At 46.7% G+C, this 10,371-nt stretch overlaps 1 protein-coding gene across 1 annotated transcript in view; it reads right to left on the bottom strand.

The window, feature by feature from the left end:
• The window catches only part of GPC6 (glypican 6), a 710,861-nt gene extending 701,497 nt beyond the window's left edge, over window positions 1-9,364 (bottom strand). Inside the window, exon 1 of the mRNA XM_035116478.2 lies at window positions 8,918-9,364. Coding sequence (XP_034972369.1) covers window positions 8,918-9,080 — 163 coding nt within the window. The 5' untranslated portion in view covers window positions 9,081-9,364. The remainder of the gene's footprint in view (window positions 1-8,917) is intronic.
• Window positions 9,365-10,371: the final 1,007 nt, after the last annotated feature.

Genomic DNA, 10,371 nt, shown 5'->3' on the forward strand with positions numbered 1-10,371 from the left:
CACACACACACACACACACACACACACACACCACCCCAAGTTGAGCGACTGCTGATCCTCCTGGGTCCACGGAGTCATTCAAGAGAACAGCAGGTAGTAATTTTAAAAACAAATTGCCCAGAAAAAGCTTTTCTTGTTGATCACTTGTTATAAGACTTGCCATTTGCAAGTAATTGGACATTCAACCGAAACCGACCTTTTATGAGAGCCAAGTGGTAATATAAATGAAATTAATATATTCTTTATTGCAGACAGATAAAAAGAGTGACCCGAGCTTTTAACACACTGCTTGACCTCTGTGGTGTTTGAACATCACCAGGTCTCTGGAACGCTACAAGGTACCCTGGGAAGAAATAAGGAGCAAAGCAGTTATAGAAATGGTTTTAGTACATTAGCACTTAGCTAATGCACAGAATACCTGCAGCTTTCACAAACCTTCCCTTTGCTTTAGATGGAAAAAATATATATAGCTGCAATACAATACACTGAAAAAAGCATCACTGAGTGGGGCTGTCACTGCTAAGGAAAGGGTGACTAGCTATCTGCCTTGTGTATGAATCTAAGAAAGGTAAAGGACCTCTGGAAGGTTAAGTCCAGTCAAAGGCGACTATGGGGTTGCGGTGCTCATCTCGCTCTCAGGCCAAGGGAGCCGGCATTCGCCCACAGCCAGCTTTCCGGGTCATGCGACCATCATGACTAAACCGCTTCTGGTGCAACAGAATACCGTGACGGAAGCCAGAGCGCATGGAAATGCCCTTTACCTTCCTGCCACAGCAGTACCTATTTATCCACTTACAATGGCATGCTTTCGAATTGCTAGGTTGGCAGAAACTGGGATAGAGCACAGATTTGAACCGCCGACATTCTAATCGCCGACTTTCTGATCGGCAAGCCCAAGAGGCTCAGTGGTTTAGACCACAGCGCCACCCGTATCCCACCCGCAAAGTTCCCATTTAAAATTGAAATAGGGCTCACTTTATAACACCGTAAGTACTGTTTCCATTTAAACCAGGCATCCCCAAACTTCGGCCCTCCAGATGTTTTGGACTACAATTCCCATCATCCCTGACCACTGGTCCTCTTAGCTAGGGATCATGGGAGTTGTAGGCCAAAACATCTGGCGGGCCGCAGTTTGGGGATGCCTGATTTAAACTCTCTCTTTGAGGAACTCAGTTTCAACTTACAAATTTAAAGCTTTCTATGAAAAGCTCCCCCCCCCTTTTTCCTTTTTTACAGGAAATGAACTTAATTATAAGATGAAGTCCATTGCATACCCATGGGCAATTCTCTGGCTGATTACTCAGCATACATTTAAAGCACATTACTTTCCCCAAATAATCCTGGGAACTGTAGTTTGTTATGGGGGCTGGGAACTGTAGCTCTGGAGGGAGTAAACCGCAGTTCTCAGGATTCTTCGGCGAGGGGGAGCATGTGCTTTAAATGCATGGGGCATGTGCAAACTCTGTTTCTCACATTCTCACTCTCTTATTGCAAGGACAAAATGATGACAGATGAATTTGCAAGTCACAATGAGCCCTTCAGTGAGAATGTGGAGCACGGAAATAAATATTAGTCAGTTGCTTCTTTTTACTATTTAATGCAGGTTTGAGGAATTCATTCTACAAGACCAAGGTGAACTGAAATGCTTGACCTTCCACTTAACTGTTTCTGAGTACAACTGTGTATTTAAAGAAAATGCTTGAAGTTAAGTTTCTTCACAAAAGAAAGAAGGTTGGTAAGGCCCAAGTTCTCAATGTGGGAAAGAGTTGTGCAGTTGCATAATGAGTGTGGGGCCACAGGGGAGGTTGCCCCGGATGCAAAATGGTTAGGGGCACAAAATGTCAACCCCCTGTGCTGCATGTTTCCGTCACTGGGCTCTGTTGAAAATGGCTTCTCCATGTGTACCAGGAAGTGACCTCTCCAGACAAAGGGAACAACTCTTATTTTCTTATCTCTGTGGCTGCGATCTCCTGGGTGATGTGGACACCCTTAGGGCAGTTGAATATGCATACGTACTCTGTCCATTTTCCTCCCTCCAACTACCACCCTCCGCATGGCCCTGGGCACTGGCAACCCACGCTATGCCTCTGGAGCTGTTTGTATCCTGTCTACAAAACTTCCTTTCCAGATATTATAGTGGAGGCATTAAAATAAGAGTGGCCAGCATCTTTGCCATAACATTTGAAGCTGATCATAATCTGAAGCGTTATCTTCTATATAGGAATTCATGGTTTTAATGGAACCTCTGACATTCCAACAATAAGTTCCACCAAAACCTAGTATAGGATGCTGCCTTGAAATGACTCAGACCATTCAGCTAGACAGCTTAGCAGAGTCATATGCTAATGGTCACCAGCTATTCAGGCTTCAGGCAAGGACCTTTCCAGCCCTGGAGATGCCACCATATGTGAGAAGGACAGTATCTCCATACAACACGCAAGTTGTATGAAGGTCTCTAGTTCAGGACAGTCCTCAACTTCAAGGGCTCTGCAGTCCATTTCCATGTGCTCTGGGCTTCCACGTGCTTTCTGGTTTAGTCCCAGAAAGCTGTCTGTGGGCAAACACCAGCTCCCTCAGCCTGATAGCAGAGATGAGTGCCGCACTCCAAAGTCGAATTTGACAGGACTTAACCATCCAGGGGTCTTTTAAAGAACCCTAAGAAGGAAGAGATGGGGTCTTGAAGTTGCCCATCAACAACACTTGGAAAGAAGCAAGCAGACATGTCATCTGCTCACAGTCTTCCCCACTAAGGGAATATGCATTGTATTTAAAGGTAAAGGTAAAGGGACCCCTGACCATTAGGTCCAGTCGTGACCGACTATGGAGTTGCACGCTCATCTCGCATTATTGGCCGAGGGAGCCGGCGTATATTGTATTATTGGCCGAGGGAGCCAGCGTAATTGTATTTACATTATAGCAATTATTTCATATGCATATAGTGTAACACATGCAAATATATGTCCCATTAGGTACCCCTTTCCCCCTCTTTTTAGGCAATGTCTAAGTGACCACGATAAACCTGTATGCATTGTGTTTTATACTGGGGATATTATCTGTCCCCTCTTTCCATCTTGATCTAACATACTGCCTTCTAATAGCAAGATTCTTGCCCTTTTACTGTCATATGAAATCACACCCTCCCACGAGTAACTCCAGTTTTCAGGCCACTCAGTAATTCCTCTAGAAGATTTGCTTAAAACGATGTAAAAGATCTTGTTGCAGAACTGTGTATGGGCTTCACAGCCTTCAAAGAGGTCTCAATTTATGCAATACAATGTATTGTAGGTACTATTCGATTCATTTCTGTTCTGTGGGCTGATGATGCATTGAAGAACTGCATCCAACATTACTCACAAGCAGCAGCCTTTTAAAAGCAGTTTTCAGCAATCTCTGATCCATCAGCCTCGCAGGCCAAAAGATGATGAAGAAGAAAGCTCTTTTCACAGGGTTTTGTGCGAGACCAGCCACTGGCCCCCATATAATGGGAATTCTGCCTCTACATCCAGTGCTCTAAAAAGGAATTTGCAACACTGCACATTCTCCATGTATGCAAATCCCCAAACAGATTTAGATGTATGTGTTCCGTTTCAAAATTTGCTAGCTGGTACATAAAAATTGTTACACTTAGCAATTTAGCACAAGTATAATAAGAACGTCAGAGTATTATGCTTGGAGTCACATGTTTGCTGTGGCTTCTGAACAAGATCATGGGAACAAGAAGAAAACATTACAAACTCAGAGACATCGCCACTCTAGTAGTAACACTGCATTGTTTTATAATCCAACATAAAAAAATATATAACTTGAGCTTCTGGATATAAAAAGTTAAGAATGCAAGTCTTCATTCTAAAGAAAACATTCAGTTTGATACAAAAGTGACTTAATAAAAATGTTTATGAAGCATCTGAACTGGTGCTTCAGTTCAGATGTATTGGTACTCTGAGGCTGCCATACAGACTGAATCTAAATATCCTTATTTCAGCCATGCACTGTCAATCTACGATAGCCCTAGAATTTTGATCCAATGACATTAAGGATACTTTATGTACTTATTCTGACCAACACAGTATTCTTCACATTTCTTTTTTACACCCTGTTATCAAATGTATCAGCTAAACTGTTTAGACCCCCCCAAAAAGTCCACTGCAGCCTTTTTTCTATTAAAAAAGGTAAGAATGTGCAACTGTAATAAAAGTTTGACTATTTATTTCTTGCCTTTACCTTCCACCTTTCCTCCAATGAGCTCAAAGTGGTATATATAGCGCTGCTCCTCAGAACAACCCTGTGATGAGGTTAGGCTGAGAGTGACTGACTGCCAAGTGAGAATTGGAACAATGACCTTCCAGGTTGACTAACCACTATGCCACACTGTCTCTCTATATTTGTTGAAGCTCATCCACATGTCCTGTTGCTCCACTGCTTTCCCACCAAGGAAAACCTCTCTTTAGCACTCAGTTTGGATGTTCGCTCCAATTTAGCATTTTTAGAGTGGGCTTTTCAAGGGGTAGGGGATAAGCGAAAGTATGGACAAGCTCTTCATCACTAAGCTATGAAATCTGATGCACAACTGCAGATTTCTTTTAGAAAAGCTGAACTAACTACTGAACTGTTCGTATATTTTGCATAAGGGGGCCAACAATAAAAACAGACCACGAGACCCAACTTTTCAGGTTGTTGGCAGTTTGTTCATAACAGTGACAAAAGAAACATCACAACATTTAATGCCGGCATGTCTTTCCCAAACCAGCTTTTTCTTTAATTGAGGCACTCAGCACTACGCACAAAAGAGTACACTGCCAATTACATTCCCTTATAACAATGCAGTCCTCTCTGAGGAAAGTCTACCTCTCCCTCAAATACATTGACAATCAAGCCAAACATCTCCATTAAATTGCATCAACTTGTTACTGAAGTGAGATGAGTGCCACATCCCGCAGTCTCCTTTGACTGGACTTACCGGGTAACTGTCCATGGGCCATTTACCCTTTTTTACCTTTTACATCCACAGCACTAAAAAGTCAAGAGATGCTTAGTCAAAAATAGGGGGGGAAAGCATCCACCTGGATCTGGTTGCAATTTCGTATTCCGCACACATCAAAGGGGAGGAGATGGTGTTGAAGTCTTAAGACAAAGTTGAAGATTAATATTGGATTTAACAGTGATTGATGTCGTTATTTAAACCAGAAGCTGATTATTAGGTTCCCTAGCACTTATTTCCGCTACTTTTGCAAATACTTGAACACCAATTAATGCAGCTCGTTCAAGCTTTGCTTTGGGAGCTATCTAAAAAATGGAAAGGGGGGATGCACAAATCAAAACATTCCAGTGAGCAAATGGTAAGAGAAATCCAAACTATTCAAAATGTGATATCTGGTCTTTTTTAAGAGAGAGAGAGAGAGAGAGAGAGAGAGAGAGAGAGAGAGAGAGAGAGAGAGAGAAGAGAGAGAAGCCAGAGTAAAGCAGAAGCCATCCATCAGTGACCTAAAATGAAATAACAGTCAGTCCAGGAAAAAACTTGACTGAAGAACCCAGAGGCTTTTGGTCTCAGTCAGAAGAGAGCTCTTGTGTAATTGATTAGCAACTTGGGGGGAAGTTTAGAAACGGCGCAGTGAGGCCTTTGAAAATTACTTGAAGCACAACACTTCAGTTCTATTGCTCACTTTCCTGCCTGGCTTTCAGAATCCTAATTTGGCTCAAGCCAAGGGCATTCTGGTTTGTGTTGTTGGGGTATCGGGGGGGGGGCAAGCAAGTACTCCAAGTTCATGGTCCTACCCAGTTTTTGTTTTAGGAGAAAATGAGCCAGTACTCATCATGAAGTTGCTACAGTAAGTGCCACACTTTAAGCATTTTGTAAGGGGGGGGATTTGAGGTGATGGTACTGTGTAGCCTTGAATACCCACAGGAAAAAAACCGTGGTCCTATCAGTAACATCAACGTAACGCAAACACTGTTCTAGTTTATGCCTGTTCCCAGACCACAAGCGGTACAAATCTGCCTCCACTTAAAAGAAGACAGATTAGAAAGAGATACAAGAGTGATGTTGTTGCATTTGCCCTCTGATTATGTCCACGGTGCTCTAAGTGATGGCTAGATGTGGTTTGGGTTAAGGTTACCAGACACCCTTGTTTCCCAGGGACAGTCCCAAAATATACAGCTTTCTCAGCATTCACATGTACATAGCAAACAATAAGTGTCCTCGGATTCATTGAAAAAAAATCTGGTAACCTTAGTTTGGGTGGATTGTTCAGTTATATATGACAACAGTTGATCCATGTCCTGTTAAGAAGGCCAGCACTTTTTAAAACCACATGCTCCACCCTAAATAACCATATACATGGAAGGCTGTAGGTCAGGGATCGTGAACACCCAGCAGCCCCAGCCTGCATTACCAATGGCCAGCAACGATGGACATCCTAGTCCAACAGCAGATGGAAGCAACCACAATGTAATGATAATCAAGAGACAAAAATAAATTAGGAGTCACCCTAGCAGTGGTAGAGCTTGATGAAGCAGCATGCTCACAGTTCACTGGCCAGAGCATTAGGTCGGGGGAAGCAAGGAAAGATGCCCAGGCTGGCACAGCAAAGGGACTCAGGTTGCACCCATTGCCCCACTCAAAACAACCCATTTCAAGGAATGGGTTTCTCCTGGCTACAACCATCAGTAGATTCTGGGAACCAGATGACTTTTTAAGGGTATATTCCCCCATCTCTTTCGGCTCTTGGCAGCTATGGTTTTCATTTAACCTTAGCCAAGTATTTAGTCCCTTTGCCATAGCCTGAGCCAACGGCGTCGAAACCAGTACCACATACTGAGCCCTGAAGCACACAGTTGCAGTCGCTCACAAAGTTGGGGCTGTGGACAATGTGAAACTTGGCAAAAGTGCAGCTTCCATAGGCTGGGAAGAGCCATGTGAATCACCCCTAATCTAAAAAAAAGACTACAGTATCTATTTTCTAATAAATGGAGAAGGAGTGCAACAGAGTGTACTTGTGACTTTTCTGGCAAACACTGTTCATAACCATACACCCATTTCAATAAATTTATCAAATGTAAAATCTCATTATGAACGTCTAATGTTAAAACAGAGCTTTAGAGCCAAACCAGATGTAACGTGAATCACACAGATGTAATTGAGAGACATATTTCATTAAGAAGAAAAAATGTGCATGGCTTGGGGCAGTCCTGGGTATCTTAATGCCAAGACTACAGTAAATAGAAGGGAGAGTTTAACCCTTTGTCCCCTTCTGTGGTCCTGCCAAATCATACATCACTTCTGAGATGCTGCTATCCACAACGGAAGTGAAGGCTACACACACACACACACACACACACACGTGTGTGATCCTGACATGGTTCAGGCCCCCTACAGTTGCTATTTATTTTTCTCTTTTTAAAAACCTGCATGCTAATTGCAATCAAGCAGGTAACATCCCATCTAACTCGGCCCCAGAAATACATGCACAGAAAGTCAATGGGGAAATAAAATGGCCCATTGTCAGACAAGTCTACCAGGGTCACCACCTCAAACCGAAACAGCTAACCTAGCTGGCAACCACGCAGGCCCCAGATTCGCTTTAATCCCAGAAGTTAATCAGCATGTTTTAGGAAGCGGCTGGCTGTGCTGCTCTGGAGATGTATGAATGCACCCCAGCAAACGGCCAACTATCAATATTAATTGCATCACTTAAGCCTAAGAAGGGAACAATCAGATTGAAACATGACATCTTTGAGTCTATGGTATCCCCTATGCGGATGACTTAATTCAGTCCTGGAAACTGCAGGTGGTTTAATTCAGGGTTGGAAACTGGCAGGCAGCAAGTTTCACTAAGGTAGGCTGCAGCAGCTGTTCCTTCTTCTTTCAGTCCTTTGCTCACACCCACCACAGGTCCTTCCTCCCCCTTTCTTTTCTTAATCACCCATTCATTCTTTGCACACTGAGTTCTGAAGATACAGCAGTGATAAGAGGACAGCAAGGAGCACAGAAATAGGCTTGAGAGAAAACCTGACATGCCATTACTGTGCAAAGGGGAAGGGATAACTAATCATCCTTAGCAACTCAGAATGTTAGTTGGATTTGAAGGTGGCTCTTCATGGTAACTCACACCCCTAATCTTTTCATTTCCCCCGATAGTTTGAAGTCTACGGTTGTTTTATTTCCCTTTTTTTCCAGGTGAAAAGATGCTTTTACCGGTGCTCCACTGGAGAGGGGTAAGCAGACTCTTGAGCGATGCAGAGCACACCCTACTGGCAAAGGACAACTGTCACGACCCCTTAATAAAGCCGGCCAGGTGCAAAATAAAAGGGGGCAACCCCCCTCCCCCAATGCACACACAAATAAGAGACACAAGTTGGGGTCCTTCTCTGTGCAGTTTCTGTAGTCTCTGGCAGACTGCTGTGCATTTCATGAGGACGAAGGGCCCGCTCTTTTAATGAAAGAGGCAACAGGCAGCCTCACTTACACCATTTAAAAGGGACTAGAAACTTGCGTTCCACTGTGCAATTCCTTGAAGGCAACTTAGAACTTCAAAAGAGGGGGGGGGAGGACAGCCTTCCCTCTGTTCTTGTCACCTCTCCCCTAGGCGAAAAAAGTGAATATCTTGCCAAATATCTCCGTCTCTTCTCTGCGCCCCCCCCTTCCCCAACTCGTTCTTCCCCCTGTTGGTCTCTTTGGAAATCTAAAACGGATTCTCTATTCACTGCACAATGAGGCAATTCATCGCCTAAGCAGCAGCAGAGTGGAAAAGGCACTGCTCTCTTTCCCTGGGAGGCGAAAGAAGAAGGGAAAGAGCGCGAGAGGGAGATCTCCAGGCAAAGCGAGCGTTTCACCGAGGGGTGGTTGTGGAGCGGGGGAGAGGAACGAAGGCAGCCTCAAGGCTACGCGAGTGCCGAGATTTCCCCTTGCCCAGGTGCTTACCTGCGATCTCCTGATAGGGGATGTTGAGCAGGCTGAATCCTTTGGCTTTGTACGCCTCCCTCACCTCGCCGCAGCTCCGCGCTTTCGCGTCCGCCGCTCCGGCGCGCAGCGACAGCAGCAGACCCAGCAGCGCCCCGAGCAGCGCCCCGATCCAAGGAACCATGATGCCCAAAAAAGGGGAAAAGAACAGACCAAAAAGAAAGAAAAGAGACACCCTTCTTCTTTCACCCCCGCCTCCAACCCCCAAAAAGAGAGCCCCTCGCCAAATCCACTTGGAAAGATAAATCCCACGGAAGAGCCTTCTACCAGAGCCCCGAGTCCTGCGCAGCCGTGCGCGCCTCGACAGAGCGCACCCCCGCGGGGGAAAGAGCAACCGGGAGCCCCCCTCCCGTCGCGGCCAAACTTTGCGAAGCCGGCTGGGAAGGCAAAGGAGGAGGGCGCACCCGAGGCAGGCGAGGCAAAGCGGTAGCCGCCCGCCCCTTCTCTCGTCTCTCCGCCTCCTTCTCCTCCCTTCTTCCTTCCTCGGCGGGTCCCGTTAAAGTCCGGCCCGGCTCAACGCCGCCGGTGGTGGGGCGCGCTGATCCTCGGCGCCCGGGAGCGCGGAAAGCCCGGAAGAGCGGCGCGGAAGCTGGAGATGGCGAAGCAGCCGCTGGTTTAGCTTTACGCACGGGGAGAAGGAGAGCCTGGAGAGGGTGGCTTGGCTTGGCTGTTGCGCGCTGCGCTGCTGGTGCTGCTGAGAGGCGGACATCCAGGAAAGGAGAGCCGCTGCGCCGCGCAGCCTGCCCAGAACAGCAGCAGCAGCAGGCGCCTCCTGGCAGAACAGGCGGCCGCGGCAGCCTAGCAGGGAGCCGGCAGGAGCGCACGCGGGGCAGGCGGGCGAGCGGCTGAGGAACGTGCTCCACATTGCAGCGGCGGCTTGCCGGTGAGAAGGAGCGCGAAGGAAAACCCGGGATGGACTCCGAGTCGTGCCCCCCCCCAACCCGACCGCCGTCCAACGCTGCCCGCTCCCAAATGCTAAAAACGCCCCGCTCTCTCCAGAGGGGAGGAACCCCACAACGCACGTTTTCGCCCAGAGCATCCCCCACTTTATTCATCAGGAAACCGGGGGGGGGGATCAGCTCACGCGCGGAAAGGATGGGGGGCCCTTAGCATCTTTTCCCCAAGTTAAGAACAAGGGTGCCCTGGTAAGAGGGTACCCCATCCCACCCATCAGGGGACATGTTGACCTTAAGCAGGAGAATCGTCAACGATACACGGGTTTTTTTGGGGGGGGAGGGGGGCTGTGGTCCTCCTGCTGATGTTGTTCCCATTGACCAGCAGACCAATGGTTAGTGGGGGGGGGAGCTGGAGTGCAGCAACATCTGCAGCAGCTCAGGCTCTCCTTCCTTGCAGTGCCCTAAGGAAATGTGGGGACATCAGGGACAGCGATAAAGAGGGTGACGAACTTGGCTTTT

Source organism: Zootoca vivipara, chromosome 4 (assembly GCF_963506605.1).
Source record: "Zootoca vivipara chromosome 4, rZooViv1.1, whole genome shotgun sequence".
NCBI lineage: Eukaryota > Metazoa > Chordata > Lepidosauria > Squamata > Lacertidae > Zootoca > Zootoca vivipara.